The sequence below is a fragment of the Panulirus ornatus genome, chromosome 12 (assembly GCF_036320965.1).
Source record: "Panulirus ornatus isolate Po-2019 chromosome 12, ASM3632096v1, whole genome shotgun sequence".
Lineage (NCBI taxonomy): Eukaryota > Metazoa > Arthropoda > Malacostraca > Decapoda > Palinuridae > Panulirus > Panulirus ornatus.
Window position 1 is genome coordinate 63,776,188 of NC_092235.1, and position 19,180 is coordinate 63,795,367.

The window sequence follows — 19,180 nt, forward strand, 5'->3', positions numbered from 1 at the left end:
AAGTTAAGATGGACGTTAAAACACACACACACACACACACACACACACACACACACACACACACACACACACACACACACATACATATACACGCGCGCGCGCAACCTTGCATATCCTTGACCAATAAGGCACTATTAACAAGAGTCGGCGTCTGGCGTCTGACATATGATCCCAGTCTCTTCTCTGTGCTGGCCTCCACGACCCACTACATGTGACGCCACCTGACAAGTCTTATACTGTAGCATTACTCGTCTATCCTTATTGATATCAGTCCTTCGCCCCATTCACAGGAACACCAGGACTCATCAGAACACCGCCTCTCTCACAGCACACACACACACAAAAAAAAAAACACTAGTAGTAATAGTAAGCAAAGGGCGCTCTCCTCCTGGTGGTGCAACCGTGGCCACTGTGCCAGGGAGCTGCAGCTGATGTACTGGAACAATAAGCTGGTGAGTATGTCAGTGACAAGTAACAATGTCAAGGAGTGACTGCAGGTCCTGAGTTGCATGAATCATGTCCCCCACACACCCTCCGTGCGTTGCCTGTCAGCCGTACCACCCACCACCACCTTAGCTGCTGCACTAGCCCAGGGCAGCTCACCAAGTATGGCACTGAACATTTATATTTTCCTTCCTCTAAACCTACTTTTGAACGATCACTTTATACACTTGATCGCTATCTTATCTGTCTATAGATTAATCTAAAAGAAATAGTCCCGAGGTGGGAGGTGGTCTGAGTGTGGGATCCAGGTAGACTTTCATAGAGGGAGGCGAGGTCGCATATCGCCCGTCCATCTTTACTCTTATACTCTTATCTTGCCCCCAAGATTTCTCGTCTTGCTACACAAACTGTGAGACACGCGTACATGAATTATCCATTTCTGTCTTCAGAGGAACACAAATGCTGTCTTTAAAATCTTAAATCATTGTTAGAGTAAGCTAAAAGGAGTTTCCTTTCCTTCAACTGCGTCTTAGATTTATCGTGTTCCAATTTCTGCAATTTTTGTCCGTCTTCCTGTTGACTCTCGTTGTGAGGGATGAGTCAGAGTGGACCTTTACCCCTGCGCTGACTGGCTCGAGGGGCCGCTTCCTTACACAGCCTCACCGAGGACAACTCCCTCTGCTGGCATCACATGTCGGTACCTCTAAACTACAGTGGTAGTCAGTCTGACTCCCATGCTCTCTCTCTCTCTCTCTCTCTCTCTCTCTCTCTCTCTCTCTCTCTCTCTCTCTCTCTCTCTCTCTCTTCCACTTCTATATCTATCTATCTATCTCGGTGAGAACAGACCATCCACGGTATCACACAGTGGTACACGGGATATAGTAAAAATCATCCCCCCTGGCTGGGCCGGCCACTGCCCAGAGCGACCGGCCCACTATGGAGGGTGTATAGATCGGTTCACGTTGGGCATCTGTGGTGGGTCTAGGCAAAGACTCCACCCTTACCCACTGCTGTTGTGATATCTATTTAATCACGTCCTTTATTCTGTTTCTTTCCTGGATCACTGTGTATCTCGGGGTACCGTTCGTTCTTCACACGAATAAGAGGCCTTTGCCATGAGTACTAGAACTCCATAGCCTCAAAATATGACGAGTGGCTCTCAGTGGACGTGGATAGGTCTGGGTCGTGACTGTGTGGGTCTAACAAAGCCTCTTTTCTTGAAACAAATTCCATAGTTCCCGACGCAACGTCATCAATGGAAGGCACTCGGAGGTCACGTTACCACTGGGGCATCAAGACACTGTGGTGCGTGGGAATGACCCTCACTGTGTAAACGAAAGAGCGTTAGACGCAACAGCTCCCCAAGCTAGCGTAAAAAGATACCATCGCATCTCACTCATCACTCAGCTGATGGTCAAGGATACGTTGGGTGTAGTAACACCTCCAGCGAAATAGACGGATGCCATGTTGAATCAGTCAAATACCGTAAATATTCGCCCATAGGAAACAACGATAGGTTAATCAATTTAGTCCTTTTGAAATCATACTAAGCAATCATCAGGAGATGCATATCACATGTAATTTTACTTAACATTCGTCTAACAAGGCTGTCAAATAAGCTTTTCCTGCTTTTACCGGACTTCGATGACGGCGTGAGCAATAGTCTGGATAAGGGAGATGCATGTGTGGACTGTATGTCGCTGGACTGCCACAAAGCCTGTGACACTGTCCACTCAGGGATGCTCCTGCACCCTGCCACAATGGTGTGTTCTGCTTGTCCCTGATATTTAGCTGGGTAGGTTTTGTTCGTGGTGCCAATGTAACACGGGAGATCTGTTTGTAGATAGTAAAGTAGTGGCCCGCGCCCCTCCTCCCATGACCCCCCTAATTTTTTTCTTAAGGCATATTCCTTAACCTACACCTATCCCAGGACCAACCCTGTGGGTATTAAGCAGCCGCCCTCCCGACTTAAGAGTATCTTAGAGAGCTGCCCAGAGCCATCTTACAACCTCCATATCAGGGCTGCTGGTCTCAATGACCGAACTCCCAACCGGTCCTAGAGACTCGGGTCAGATTGCTGACGTGGTTCCCTAAGAGCCGTGGTTTCTGGGAAATATTAAAGTGTTGAATCTTTCCTAAGTCTTGAATTATTGAATCTTTCCTCACGAAGATGATAACGTAGTGGCCATTTCTCCTGAGATGATTATCGAATCGAAATTCTTTTTAAGGTTCTTCTCAAGAAAAACCAGATTATATATATATATATATATATATATATATATATATATATATATATATATATATATATATATATATATATATATATATATCAGGAATTTTTTCCTTAGAGTGTCGTACACTCCTCAAGCCCCTCCCCCCCAACACACGCACACACACACACACACACACACACACACACACACACACACACACACACAAAACTCGAGGATACATAAACAATATTTTCTCTGAAAGTAAATCCAGATGGTTCGAGAGCTCAGCCAGGGAACCATAGTCTGCAGCCACGACGTCACCCAGATCACCACCATCCACAGAAAAGAAAGAAAACCCCACGAAGAAATAAATGAATAATCAATAATGTAGATTAACCTAAGTGTTGGGTAATCCCATATGGGCCGGCCATCTCACACCTTCAGGCACTCGTATGTTTATATACACGAACTGCTTCAGGAGAAGGTGTCTTTATGGACATCCCGGTGCATCCCGGCCACCAGCCTCGGTCTCCTCTCAAAGTAAGAGCTTCTTTAACATCTCTGGTAGATGCCCCTCCAACATTTGTGGTAGGTACTCTTTCAACATCTCTGGCAGATGCTTCTCCAACATCTCTGGTAGGTATTCCTCCAACACCTCTGATTGGTGTTCCTCCAATATCTCTGGTAGGTGATCCTCCAACATCTCTGGTAGATGTTCCTTTAGCAAAAGGAGTGAAAGCAGCTTATCTTGGTGGTCGTCAGATAAAGCGGGTCTTCACTCCTGTCTGTAGGGAGTGTCTGGGTCCACAGCTCAGGGTTCAGTCGTTCCTTCAGGTCTGCCCCAAGAAAAAGAGGCTCCACTGTCTTGAAGTCTAAGTGAAAATCCGTGAGGTGAACGTCACATTGATGTGAAATTTCTTATGATAAAAGAAAAATAGAACGCCGAATAAGTTTTGAATCATTATACCCAAGAAGAAAGTTAAACTCTCCCGTCTATAATCATTCCACATTGGTGAGAGAAATTACCCTGGTGCAGGCAGGCCAGGAGGTTACCCTGTTCCATACCTAAATCTAGAGCCTTGGGTGGATGACTCATAACCACCACTTCCACCACACCACACCAGCCCCTGGATGGATGACGTCAGAACCACCATTACCACCACACCACACCAGCCCACAGAGCCTCTTGGTTGACACACCACCTACCTCCTCACCAGATGGCTAATATCAGAATCACACTTGAGTTTATGAATAAAGAAATGTTTGATAAACTATTCTAACCATAAATCAGACCCAAAAGTGGAGTGTGACACTTAGACACACACACACACACACACAGATCTAACTGAGAGGCTTCAGAGAAGGGCAGCTAAAGATGATACGTAAAAGTGAGGAGAAAGCTGAGCTGCGAGGCGAGGCTGAGGACTATGAATTTGTCAACAATGGAGGGGAGAGCAAAGAGGGATAACCAAATTACGAGTCTCTAAATCATCTGGACGACGTTGAGAGTGAACAGTCCTTCATGAGAGGCAACACCAGAACCTCAGACCATTAGATGATAATGGATAAGAAGGTCATTCGATAAGAAGGAAAAGAAGTACTGGTTTAGCGTAAGGCTGGTGATAGCTTGGACTACACTGGATAAGCAAACCGTGGATGTCGGAAGTCTACAAACCTTCATCAGGTTACGTTCAAGAAATGGGGACCCGCGAATGTACAACTCTCTTTACGCCCAGTCAACCAATTTTCTGATCACTGAAGCACAGCCCCGTCAATGCCCTGCGACTTAATACCTGTTAGTAACCTCTGATGCCGAACGTTATCGAATACCATTTTGAAAATCTAGATAGATGACGTCAACTGCTGCATTTTCGTCATACATGATGATTATATCATAAAAGAAATCAAGCAGGGTCGAGTCCTGGTTGAGGCAGTCAGTTCACAGACAACCCAGACTGTTCATCCACCCCTTGGGGTTGGTCGATGAAATGGGTACCTGGTTCAAGCTGGGAAGGTTGAGACGAGGCAACACGAGTGCTAAGCCTTCTCCCCTTAACATAAAAATAGTAATTACACACACACACACACACACACACACACACACACACACACACACACACACTAGCGAGATGCGGTAAATCAATGAATTTACTACTGACTAAACATATCTCTCAGCGAAGTATAGTACCGGTTCCATGGGTGAACAGACATTTTCCTGAGATCCTACAGACAAACCAACTCCCGAGGTCAGGAGGTTGGCACACAAGCCATCATCAGCGACCATTACTGTCCTGTGAGGAGACGCGGGTTTCTCGCCCAGGTCTCCCAGTGGTTCCCGGTTTGTCAAGTGGTCTCTGACATGACTGAGTCTCTCTGTACGTGAATATTTGTTCTTAGGTTTAAAGTCACATAAGTCACTATTTAGCTATAAACATCCTTTAGCGTTTCTTCATTTGCGTAGGTGACAAATGAGTAAGATCTAACTCACGTCCTGATTCATCCAAACCAGTCCACTGTGAGTAGGTGGACACTCGCCCGCCACCTCCCAAAGAGAATCTGCGAATAGATTTTCACCTAAGGTGAAGGACCGGAGGTGGCCAGCAGCAGCAGCAGCAGCCGTGAAGCATTGTCGTGCCACCGCCTCCACTTCCCTTGTGATATACGCCAGGAGGATGGATGAACTCTCCCGAAAAACATCGGCACAAGGAGGGTTGTAAATCACTGATAAACACTGTTATCCCGAGTGTAAGGCAACCACGCAGCTGACGCTTACGAAGTGTGTTTTAAGTGTCGGGCCCCCGTGAAGGGCCACACCGCTTGAGACCATTTCACAACCTTTAGAACATCATAAAGTGTTCCCCTTAAAGTAATTTTCTCTCTGCAGGTCCACGATAAGGGGGATTCTCAGTCAAACTTCACCTCCGTCTCGAGCCATAATTTATGCCGCGTAAGCGTAGTACACAGAGAGGGATCTCGCCTGGTGATGTATCGTGGTGTATTAAGAACCAGTATGCCGGGGTTCCACGTTTCTCCACGGTACTTGTTCGCGATTTACGCGGTGTGTCTTAACATTTATTAACCAATAACGTATAATGACGAGGATTCATTGGCACCGTTGCTGCCTCTTGGGAATTGTTCAAGGGACTGTGTATCTTTTACACACGAGAAACATCAAGGGAGTACACTGCACGACATCCAGTGTGACAGTGTCGGCAAGTGACCCAACATCTCACCGCTTGCCTCGCGGGCATCATATCTTACGGAAGGCAAGTCATGGCAGGCGTCTGCACCTGGAGAAGGGAGTGTGAAAACGAAGAAGAAATCTTCTGAATTATATATATATTTTCTTTATTAGTTTTGAGCAACAAAGTTAGTGTTCATCACCTGCCACAGACGCACACACATCTACCTCTCAACTGACAAACCTCTTTCCTTAACTGATGAAGTAACTCCACCCGCTATTGTACCTCACACGCCTTTAGCTCTCCCGTCACCAACAATTCCCCTCCGCCACCCTCCAATCTCCCTCCCACGTCCAACTAGACCCCACCCACGCCCGCCCACACACTGGATCTCCTACCCCCTGCGTCGCCATACCGGTGAACTTCGCCTTAGCTTAGCCCGTGTCGCAATACTTCTAGCAACTCTCCCACCCACGCCCGCTGGCTGGTGATGCTTGGACCTGGTGGTGATGGTGTGCATCGTGAGCGGCGACAGCTGCAACCGGGCCATCACAGGGGCAGGCACGAGCCACACTGGGGCAAACACCACCGGGTCAACACAGGGGGAGGCACGAGCCGCTCTGGGGCAAACACTACCGTAATAATTACCTTATCAGGTCATGGGTGGAGCCACCGTCGCTCAGCCCACCAGTCATACATCTTCAGCTGGGACCTCCGGAAATACCACACGAGTGGGGTACTACTTGCACAACCTCTTGGGGTTTACCGGTTCATAAAACGAGTATGAACTTTAGCAGGAAGTGATAAGAGAAGTATTCAGTCGTGACAGTAGTTTTACCACTTCAACAGATACGTGTCTCAGATAATATATGTCTCCGCATTTGATATCATTCTGGGTAAAAGGACAGAATTTGGAGCAAGGGAAGAGGGACGCTTGTCACCGCCCTTAGCTGAGCTTCACAGCCCCATAACCTCTACGGATAACAAGTCCTGATCCTCTTACTGCTCTATCACTCTACAGTACACATGCAAGTTGTCATTCCTGCCTGGTAATGTTCCGATGAGTCGTTCTGAAATATTGTATCCTTCACTCGCCATAGCTGCTACAGCGTTTATCTAGATAGTCAAATGTTCTCTCTCTAAGTCTAAAATCACAGTAGGTTTTTTTCACTGTTCCACCCATAACTTTTTTTCTTCGTAAATCACTATCATTGCAAAGATCAGACGTACTTTTCCTCGCTCGGGTCTTAAACTATCCTTGAATCTTGACAGTCTCTCCGTCCTCCACTGTAGCTTTCTACTTCCATTACACCTTACTTGTCGACACCATCTGAGTTATCATCCTTATATATACAGAGACACGAGTGTTGTACACCGTCCTGCTGGGCAGCCGCTTCGCTTGGCACAAGACATTCACGAGCGATCGTTTATCTTCATTAATCAGTTAGAGGACGTCAGGCATGACCCGACGTCACATGCTTCAAGCTATACACACAGCTGGAGGATGTCAGACATGACCCGACGTCACCTGCTTCAAGCTATACACACAGCTGGAGGATGTCAGGCATGACCCGACTTTATCATTCTCACGCTACACACACAGCTGGAAGACGTCAGGCGTGACCCATCTGCCTCAGGCTACACACACACACACACACACACACACACACACACACACACACACACCAACATGATGACCTGGGTGTGCAAGTACATACCCAGGTCTGCCAGCGTTGTTATTATCAACACCCCAAGTCCTACCCACCCTCTGGCTCCTCTCGTAACACCTCACCTCTGGCCCAACACCTGGCCCAGCAGCTGCCCTAACACCTATCCAATCACTCGACTCAGCCGCGTGAAGGGACTTCCATAAAATCTCGCTTGAAATTTCAGTTGTAGACGACTGTTGTACTAGACAAGATTACGTGGGCCCGCTAAAGTCACAGAGACGGAAGGGGATTCTGGGAAATTGTCAGAACGAAGAACTATGAGGAAACTGACGACGAGTTTACAAGTGGTAGTGTGGTGTGTGTGTGTGTGTGTGTGTGTGTATGTGGGGATGTGTGTGGTGGGCAGGGAGGGAGGGAATGGTAGTGGTGGTGAAAGATGTGGTAGCCAGGGAGGGAGGGAGTGGAAGGGTGGTGTAGGAGGGTGTGGCAACTAAGGTGGAAGGGCGTGGTAATGGTGACAAAGGGCGTGGTAGCATTCTACAGGAGCAAGCAGAAGAAGGACAGGAGGGACCAAATCTGCTTGTACATATCATAATCAATATAGGTAAAGTCCAAAGAAGATGGAAACTCCCAGTACTGGATATGACTTAAGGAGGTGAGCCACGGAAGGAGAATAGAATGCAATGTTGCCTAAGTACCATAACAATGAACTTTTACAGTCGAAGGCAATAAGAGCAGCGAAAGGCATTGCTGGGATACTGACTTAACAAAACAGAATCTGCAGAGGTCAGTAGTGACATAAATGAGAAGAACTACCCAGTCAAGCAATATCCTAGAGATAGCAAATCACAGATGCTGCAACCCTGAGAGAAGTGACCAGGCAGGGGGAAATAAAGCTCAGATGAAAGAGGCTAACTTATAAGCATCATGTAAGGAAGGCAATACTGCATGTTAATGAACAGTCAGAAATACACTCCAGAAAGACAGAAGTACACTCCAAAACGAAATCCGCGAAGGCTGGAAAGCTGGAAAACCACTTTCCAGAAGGACATAGAGCTTGATATATGTGGTACAAAGCAGCCATGAACATCACTCCTATGACGACGTGTGTGATACGTGGGCAGGGAATGTACGACCGTCTCCAAACTGAAGGTTGTACGAGAACATACGAACTGGTTTGCGTTATGTAACATTGGCTTCGAAAAGAACGAGACAAAATACGACGAACACCACAAATTTGATAAAGAGAGTGATAACAAACAAATGAGAAAGAAAGTGGATGAAGAAGAAAGTGACAGTGAAACTAGGGAATTGAGGAACAGTAACAAGAATGATAGCAAAAGTGAAATCAAACCAAATGGGAATAACATGGTTGTAAGAAAGAGTTCCTCGGGGAACAATGCTTGGTCAAGTTACCCTTCTTAATGATCATATCCAACATAGGCCCAAAGACTTGAGAGAAAGTACATATCGATGTCTCGCTGATGACACCAGAGGAAGCAAGATGATAAGCAATGGAGAGGACAAAGAGCGATCGTTGAAAGACTTGAACACGATATAGAAATGGACAGAGGAAAAGAGATCATGGAATTTAGTGAATAGCAATATGGCGGACGTAACATCCTCGTCCAATAGGGCCAACAGCAATGAATTCAGAAGAAAAACGGAGTCAGAGGGATTGTAAATGAAAATCTATAATGCGGAAAAACCTTCGACAAAATAACTTTATCTGCACAAATGATAGGTGAAGTGATAATGAGAACCTTCATCATGAGAGATAAGACAGTAATGAGAAGGCTGTTCACTGCAGACACAAACCAAGACATGAATACTCTAGTGTCACATGGAAGCCATCAAGATATGGAGACGTTATAGGGATAGAAAGAATTACAAACGCTTCACGAGTAACACAGAGGGAAGGGAACATTCACATTATCATGAGAGATTAAAGCAACTCAAACTCAACAGCACAGAAAGAAGAGATGAAAGATCTATGGTTATGCATGGCAATAGATAGACGGTATCTAAAGAAACCTATCTACGTTTAGATAATGCCAGCACGAAAGACGCCGGGTATATAAGGATATCAAACAATGACATGAGATTCCTACTAAGATGGACGGAAAGGTTATTGAACGTATTACCAATTGAGGTATGTACAGAAACCATCTAAAGGAAATCGTAATGAGTGGCTAAAATCAGTTCCAGATGAGGCCAAGATTCAGCATTATACAATAGGCCTGGCAGCGGAGAACACAGAGTACTGTTCACGTGCGCGGCAGCAGAATAGAACAGCGTTCTTCATCAAGCAAGACATTTGGTGAACGCTACGCACTGGCCCTGACTCAGGGAGGCAAAATCTCGAGGTAGGTACTCCGGGGCTCTCTCTCTCTCTCTCTCTCTCTCTCTCTCTCTCTCTCTCTCTCTCTCTCTCTCTCTCTCTCTCTCTGCTGCCGCCCACCTGCCACAGTTCTGGTCCCCCCACGCCCTCAGCCGCCCACATCTCCCCACTTGGCCTCCCCGGCTATGCCAGCAACACTACACTTTCATTTTTATGCCCACCACAAGAGATCGACCCCTGTATGCGTCTTGGGACCGTCTGTCACACTTCCTGTTGTATGTGACACTCGGCGTGACCCACAGGGTTTGAGAAGGGTGCCTTCACAAACAGGGGAGGTCATTTGTACGTGGCCAGGTTCACCGTGCATCTCCACAGCCTTCCAGCAACCAGCAGGGGGTACAAGGTCGGTACACTACCTACCAGTACACACCTCTACTACCTCTCTCTCTCTCTCTCTCTCTCTCTCTCTCTCTCTCTCTCTCTCTCTCTCTCTCTCTCTCTCTTATTTATCTATCTATCTATCATCGGTCTATCTCGGTTTGTCTGCATCTATGCACAGGAGAGTGCTTTTTTTTTTGCTTGTGTTTCTAAATGGTTATTTAACATGTTTTTCTTTAGGAGTGTTTGTGGGTATGCATGTGTGTCTGTATGTGTATGAGTAGGATTGCGTCTGTGTGTGTGTGTGTGTGTGTGTGTGTGTGTGTGTGTGTGTGTGTGTGTGGGAAGAGTGCGTGGGAGAGATGGGGGGTGCCAAGATCCGTGCTGGTGACCAGCTGGTACCCCCAAGGTGTACAACACTCACTTCACTACACACCAACCAACAGAGATACATTTCAGTGTCTAGGTCAGCTAAGAACAACTCGCTTGATCAAGGCGTCGAACACTGACCAGGGAATGATTAGTGTAACGAGACAGCTTAACAGTTAAAGTGTCGAGGACTCAGTAGCCACTAGTGTACCAGTGACCAAGGCTACACCTACCTCAGCCTGTTGAGCAGCCACCTGTGTACCAGTGACCTTAGTCTGTTGTGTCGCCACCTGTGTACTAGTCAGCAAGACAACACCCACCCCAGGCAGGAACACCCAGCAGGGTTGCCACGTTTCCTCCCAGTTTCTGGAGCAGTAGATAGCGTTGCCTACACTAGATGACTCGTAATAGGAGTATAGTGTAGATAAGTCAGTATCATCTACCTACGTAACGTCCAAATGGATTGTCTTTTCCAATCGAGTTCACCGCTTCCCATCTAACGAGGTAGCGCCAGGAACTGTCGAAGAAAAGCTTCATCTGCCGACATCCAATCGCTAGCTGTCATGTACACGATGCGAGGAATTGGTCCCGTACAACGTTTTCATTCATATCACCTTCATACAGAAAATGTTTCCACTGCATCTTATCCCCAGTCATTCTACCAACATCATTCTAAACCTTCTTGGACCCAGTCAGTGCCTTCCCTTCAACTACCCACCTCTTCTGCAGTCTTCCTCTCCTCCATGTGCGGTTTGCCACAGCACTGATATATGAATCATCCTGACCTACCTATCCTCTGCCATATGTTCTACATGAAATGTGTCCAAAAAGATCTTCATCCATGTTCCCTTTCATTGACTGTGCTTCACAGAACATATCCTTCTCACGTTTTCATTTTTCATTCTATCATATCTCCTAAATCCGACCGTACTACGTTAAGTTACCCATCTATATTGCTCTTAATCTGTTCTATCCTAGCCAATGCTCATTTCTTGCATCTCGTGCCATTAAATTTCTCATACTCACCACAGCCTTCAGTGTGACTCAACCTTCACTTTCAGTTTCCACACCACCATTTTTCTTTATTTCTACTGACAAATATCAACACATCTGCAACTTCCAGTTCTTCACAGTGCAACCATAGCTTTAAAGAACAACAATATCGTCTTGTTTCTTGCCTTTACTCTCATATACTTTCAGCGTCCTCTGCCTTCACACATCATCGAAAAGGGTTCACCATTTTCTCCTAGCTCTAAATGTGGTCTAGCTAACAGCAGAGCATCATCAGCATACAACGGCTGTGACAACTCCCATTCTGTTTCCTCCGTGGTAAAGCCTCACACCACACTCAACTCCACCTCGCTCCAATCTCACGCTACGTCCCGTCCATAAGATCATTTGATTACCACGGTGACATCACACAACCTTGACTCACTCCCACACTTATTTCCAGCCACTCACTCGTACTACCACATGCACTACTAGCTTTATAAAACCTCTGAACAGTATTGAAAACTCTTCCCAGCATACCTTACAGAATCAGATCTTCCTGATGCTTTTCAGTTCACCTTCTCATATCTTTTTTTCACATGCAGTATCGTACCTCGACCCCATCTCTTGGTCTATGACCCCTGATATCGTATCTCGACCACATCTCTTCATCTATGACCTCCAGTATCATGCCTAGACCTCATGTGTTGACCCATGCATGACTTTCGCTGTATCCGAGTTAAGGAAGCGTTGTCACCAATGCCCTTACACCAGGAGACGAGACGCTCAGACACAAACTTTCCCAGAGACTCAGGGAGTGGGACCGTCATGTGGCGCTCCGTACTGAACCTAGATTTTTTTCTTTTCTCTGTCCTCAAGCATCCTGTATTATAACACCGGATATCCCGCACACACACACACACACACACACACACACACACACACACACACACACACACACACACACACACACACACACTAATGAGAAATGGTCAATGATCTCTTGAATGAATTTTCTCGGAACTCTTGTAGATAAACAGTTATAACCAACAACATAAACCTAACTAGGAAACGGCCCAGTTGTCTTAAACAGTACTAACCTCATCTTGTATAACTACACTTGTTGAATGTGGTTAACTGAGTTGTGTAGTAGTGTTGCCGAGCATTTGAGAATATATACATTGCTTGCTCCATTCCCTTACTTTAGGGAAAGATCTGAATTAGGTCAAGCAAATATGATTTTTTTTTAATCTAGCATAACGTGGTAAAACTATGGGCATTTACTTCCTATACGAGCATTATCTGCTTATATCCCTCAGTGGTCATCTGAAGACAAAGCCAAACTTTCCGTAGGGAATACTACGAACATACTGGGATAGGACCCCCTTGAACAACACTGCTATAGGACCACCTTGAGCAACACTGCTATAGGAACCCCTTGAGTAACACTGCTATAGGACCACCTTGAGCAACACGGCTATAGGACCACCATGAACAAACTGCTACAGGACCACCATGAACAAACTGCTATAGATCCTCCATGAAAACACTGCTATAAAACCACCGTGAGAAGCACTGCCATAGGACCACCATGAGCAACATTGCTATAGAACAACCGTGAGAAACACGGTTATAGGACCACCATGAACAACACAGATATACTTGAGGGTGACGTCAAGTGAGTCATCCTTGGCGTACATGCCGACAATGTCGTCTGTGATTTGGTTCTTGGGTCGTTTCGAGTAATATTTACAGTTATCTTTATAAATTTGTCCGGAAACCATCTTCGCCGGTAAGTAAAACAAGCTGAGAAACACATAACAACTGTACCCTGTGTATAATCAAACTCCAGGAAATATCAACGCAAAATGCAACAGATAAACAGGATACAGCGCATCAGGAGCAACTGACAATGTGTAAACAAGTTCTATATATGGTGTCAATTTTCTTACATAAAACATAACTTGAGAGGCGATGTGTTGGCGAGGTACGTACGAGTCAGGGTTAAATGAGGATATCGGAGGACAGCGCCCGGGTCTACAACACACCTCCAGCACAAGGCTAGGCTGCCATATATGAAGGAGGTAGCTGATGGGTATGGCACGTTAGTGTAGCGGTCTCGTTTCCGGCCATTTCATGTAGATTACGTAACTCCGTAAGTCCTTCATGCGTGGAAAGTATTCTTAAGTGTGTGATAAAGCAATCCAGTTATATTCTTCAGTGGAAAACGTAGACCTAGATGAGCTCTGTCCTAACGCTCACTGGTCTATGAAAATGGAATATCAATCCGAGCCGATAAATCCATAGCATCAAAACTGGTTATCCACTGAAAGAGGTCATTTGATTATTAGGAAAGCCGGAGGAAATGAGCGAATAAGTAAAACTAAGTCGGAAAGAGAGGTTTCATGATTATTCACAAGCCATTCTTCCAGGTCCAGGTGTATGAACCATGTAAGCTGGCCGCTCACAGCTAGTTTGAATAATCTCTCTAAACCATCGCAAATGTTTTGATCGAGACGACCTCATCCAAATAAGAGATCAGGATGTCGTAACACGAGCAATCTGCATACCGAAGCATCAAGGATGCATGCTTGATGATCACCGGAAAGAAAATCGACGGAGCAATATAGTATGCACCGCTATCATACATCATTATCATTATCACTGTTATCAAACCAGCAATAGTAGTAATGAAAACCACAAAACGTATAATATACTGAAGTACGGTTAAAAAAAAAAAAAACTACTGCTATATCGTGCATGTCTGTTGCCTTGCCTTGATTCTATAAACTGTTGATGAGATCAAGACACTACTGCCTTGCGACTGGCAGGCTTCTAGGTAGATGGTACGGAGAGGGACGGAGCGAGGAAAGTCTCACAGCATCGCAAGGAGGGTACCACAGGGATAGCTGAGGAATCCTCACTTTCATAAAGACTTCGCTGATGTACAGATGTAACTCTCAAGAAATTCTCACTTGGTTTCAGGGGAAACATTTATAATCCTAACTCAGTGAGGAATCCCACATATCCTTCTCTTGGACACTGATAAAACCCCAAAAACCCTTCACTTAGACCATGAGGAAACCTACAGTCGTTTTCAGAAAAGAACACACTCGTAAAGTTGTTGTATGACAATTACCGTGAATGCCTTAATACAACTTGAAATGAAACATGGATATTTGTACATCACCACTATAAGACATGGTTACAGATGCATCCTAACCTGATGTGTGGATTTGTACTTCGACAACCATTCCCCGGTGGTTTAGTGGTCGGGAGAGGAGGGAGGCTATACCACAACATGGTCCACCGCGACATCCTATGGATGGGTATCAATAATACCAAAAACAAATACAAACTTCCTACGTACCTCACTGTGGGCTCAGGATCCATGAGTTATCACACAGTTACGTACCTGGCTATAGACTCTAGTCAACCATGCCCCGGTGGTTTAGTGGTAGGGATAGAAGGGAGAAGGAAGGCTATACCACAACACAGTTACGTACCTGGCTATAGACTCTTGTCAACCATGCCCCGGTGGTTTAGTGGTAGGGATAGAAGGGAGAAGGAAGGCTATACCACAACACAGTTACGTACCTGGCTATAGACTCTTGTCAACCATACCCAGGTGGTTTAGTGGTGGGGGAGTTATCATACAGCTACGTACCTGGCTATAGACTCTAGTCCATACCCCCGACCCCCCACCCCAACCACCACCACCACCACTGACTGTGGTCCCCTCTCTCGGTGAGGCGAGCGAACAATGTTTCATCACCACCAAGGAAATACTGTCGCCAGTATCAGAGATGATCTAAATAATCTGCAGTTATAAAACGTTTGAAACAAAATGTCTTTATTGGATTTGACGTCATCGTGTTGTAGGAGGTACGACGTTCATCAAAACATTTTTTTTTTTTTTTGTAAGCTGATATAGTGAAATATAAGGAGAAACCCGTAAGAATTTTCAGTCGTATTCGACAAGCGCCGGGATCTGTTAAAGAAATATACTATCGTATTTGTATTGTTAGAAATGAGATTAGTTTTAGTAGTTAATGCTGCTACTCTTATGTTCATTTCCATAATGATCATGTTAAGATTACCTTAAACCTTTACTTATAAAGTGGAAAAGAAAGAGACTTCTCAACCATGGGCCACATGCATAGTGAGAGTGTATGTGGTCTAAGAAATTATCTTTAACACCTGAATAGGGTATTAAAGATTTTTCCGTTGGTGGATTTAGCTTACGTAGACGGCTTTTAATTACCCTGGCAGTTGATAGGCCTAAAGCCCAAACAACCAACCAACCAACTACTCACATAACGATCGTCTGACGATCAGTACGCAGTTAAGGCCCTTTTAATTCCATTACAGTATTGCATGATCAATTGTTTCTACTTTTTCACCTGACTCTTTGACTCACGCAATCGGGTAAATCCTACAAGATTTATCATCATTCATCTGGTGGTGAGAAAAAACTGTCTTTATTCCTCCCCACGTTAACCTTAGGGAGGGAAGTTGTGACGGATGTGTGGCCTGCACACAGATCACATTCGTGGCCTCCCACAAGACAGAGCCCACAGCTCCGAGACCGGAAAGAGTAATAATTTCATTTAAGTTCCTCCAATCATTTGTTGTTTTTTTATCTCCAATAAATGATGGCCATTGTCTTTTAGTGAGACTTAGATTTCCTAAGTGAATGATTCATGCATTCATATCGGTGATTATGTAAATGTGATCGTGAACACGCATCTTGCACACGCAGGTACACACACACGTCTCTGATCAATATAGGAACTATAAAGTAAACACAGCTCACCGTTCCATGAACTGTGATTGTGAAGCTAAATGAGAGACATACTAGAAGCTGAGAATGGGAGAATGACCTGTGTGGCTGTGCTGCGTATTAACAATGTCTATGATATATGAGGAAGTATATTTGATAAACGTAACTAATTAGAACTTATTTTCTTCAGGTCACCTTCCCCTTACTCCTCGTTCCACACATTCTTTATAACGACCGTTTAGCCACATATAGTCTTGCTCCCATGTATTTACCTTTTTTCCTTCATTTATTTGATACAGGAATTAATACCACTTTAGGCTATGTCATTCTGGTTAACCTTTTCCACGTGGAATGTTTTCATTCAGGGTTCAACTGATAGATAGGCATTTTTTTTTCTCTTATGGGGTTGATGCTTATCGCGGTGCTGCACTATTATGACATTGCAGTGATACTGTTATGCACACTCGAATACCCACTCATGTTTCTATCAAATTCCTATGAACTGATGACTACAAATTAATTTTTGTGTTTTTGATGTAGTTCATTAAAGGATGAAACTTAATGACAAATGAAGATCAGGTGGTGCTATAGGTTCTGTAATGACATATTCCAAGCGTTATGATTCCCAGATTATTTACAGCTTCACTGATATCGGCGACTGGAAACTCTGGTTATGGTGGACATTGGTTTGGCTTCTCATCTGAAAGTGTAAGCACAATCTGTGGTGGAAGGTATGCGCCCGACGTTAGAACGTGTCTGTACAACGCACACAGACGCACACACACACACATGTACACACAGTTACCTGGTTATAGGGTCGAGGTCTAGGAAGTATCAAAAACAGTTACGTACCTGGCTATGGGGTAGGGGTCCAGGAGGTACTACACACACACACACACACACACACACACACAGTTACGTACCTGGCTATGGAATCGAGATACAGGAGGCACCACACACAGACACAGTTACGTACCTGGCTATTGGGTCGAGATCCAGAATGCACCACACACACACACACACACACACACACACACACAGTTACGTACCTGGCTATGGGGTCTGGGTCTAGGAGGTACCACTTTTCAATGGGGTCTGTATTGATGAGCATGGCCAGTGCCGCCTCCGTCAGCGTCACCATGCCAGTGTTGGGGTTGGCGTTCCACTGGCTGGGCGAGAGTGCCACACTGCCCCCAGAACTGGCCGGGAGATCCTCTGGCATCATGATGAATAACACTCCCTCACTACACTCACTATCCCTGGGAATAAAACACTTCCCCCTCACTATCCCTGAGGTGTGTACGCTTGTGCCTCGCCTCCACACCGTTCAGCGTCAAACCCAACCTCAGCTGCTCCAGACAAACACGATCACCCTATCGTCAGAATATAATGATTCATGTCTAGTTTTATCGTTACTTATCTCGAGTTCTTTCGCAGTGTACATCTATTCTGATTGTCTGGCTAGACATCGTTCACAAATCGAATGTTTTTCAACCAAGACATTTTTTTCTCTCTCTCTCCGTCTTAACTTCATTCGTGATCCTGTTGCCTTTTTACCACATCATGACCACTGGATCACATGTGTAACGGACCATCACCTGGTAGCAAAGGACAAATTACGTCGGTCAAGTGTAACGGACCACCATCTGGTAGCAAAGGACAAATTACGTCGGTAGTGAGGCGGGCGTATACGTGGGCAGCGCGCGTTGTGTGGCGCGTGTCAAGAGTTGTGCGGAGGGAGCGCTGGTGCCCCTCCCCGCTCGTCACCACCAGCAGGCCAACACTGGCCCGCGCCGCTCCCACACACACCCCCACACCAGCCCGAGTTGCCCGCTCGTACCAACCTGACGTCCCTCCAACACTCTCAGCAAACGATGGTCTTCCCTGGGCAACACTAACTTGCGATAAACAGAAAAGAATTATTATTAGAACACAGACATTCTACATACCAACTTTCTGTCAGAGTTTCCTCTGTGAATCATTCGGCTTGTGTTGCGTCTATGGTGTACAGACACACTGGCAGGTTTACCAGATTCCCGTTATGCTGTTTGTCTGTTGTAGTGATGAGCTCAAGTTGTGGGCCAGTAACCAGAAGCTAAAGCCGTAGTGCATTATAAGATGACCATCTGAACATTGCCGCTAGACCAAGGCTGCCTGAACACGACCATTTGACACATTTACCTACCTGATTGCGACCACCAGACCATTTCCACTTGACCACGACCATCAGATCATGACCTCTTCTTTATAATGTTCATTGAGCCATTTAAATGAAGTCAATTTCAGAAAATTTTCTATTCCTTTCCATCGTTTTAACTGGGTATGTATCGGTAACTGAAAGCATTACGATACATTTTCCATGATTATTTCCACTATAGAAGTATATGAATATCTTATCTTTGAATTTTGAAACAAAAAGTTTTTTAAGCCAAAATATTCCCTGAACTATTACCTTCAATTTTTGACATTTTTTTCAGAAAAATAGATTTCCTTTAAAAACTGTACATAAGAAGATGCTTTCATGCAGAATACAAATATGGTGTTAAAAAATCGTTTAGTCGTCTTTATAATGTTCATTGAACCCGTTGAATAAAGTCAATTTCAGAATATTTTCTATTCCTTTCCATCGTATTTACTGGATATGTATCGGTACCTGAGATTCTTATGATATATTTTCCAAGATTATTTCAAGTGTAGAAATATTTGAATATCTTATCTTTCAATTTTGAAACAAAAAGTTTTTTGAGCTAAAATATTCCCTGAACTATTACCTTCAATTTTAAGCATTTTTCTCAGAAAAATAGATTTCC

At 45.0% G+C, this 19,180-nt stretch overlaps 2 protein-coding genes across 3 annotated transcripts in view; one reads left to right on the forward strand and one right to left on the reverse strand.

Annotated features, from left to right (window-relative positions):
• Positions 1-18,287, reverse strand: part of LOC139752132 (uncharacterized) — a 203,406-nt gene extending 185,119 nt beyond the window's left edge. Inside the window, exon 1 of the mRNA XM_071668052.1 lies at positions 17,420-18,287. Coding sequence (XP_071524153.1) covers positions 17,420-17,595 — 176 coding nt within the window. The 5' untranslated portion in view covers positions 17,596-18,287. The remainder of the gene's footprint in view (positions 1-17,419) is intronic.
• sina (seven in absentia) overlaps positions 1-19,180 on the forward strand; it is a 271,097-nt gene that overhangs the window by 209,015 nt on the left and 42,902 nt on the right. The window lies entirely within an intron of this gene.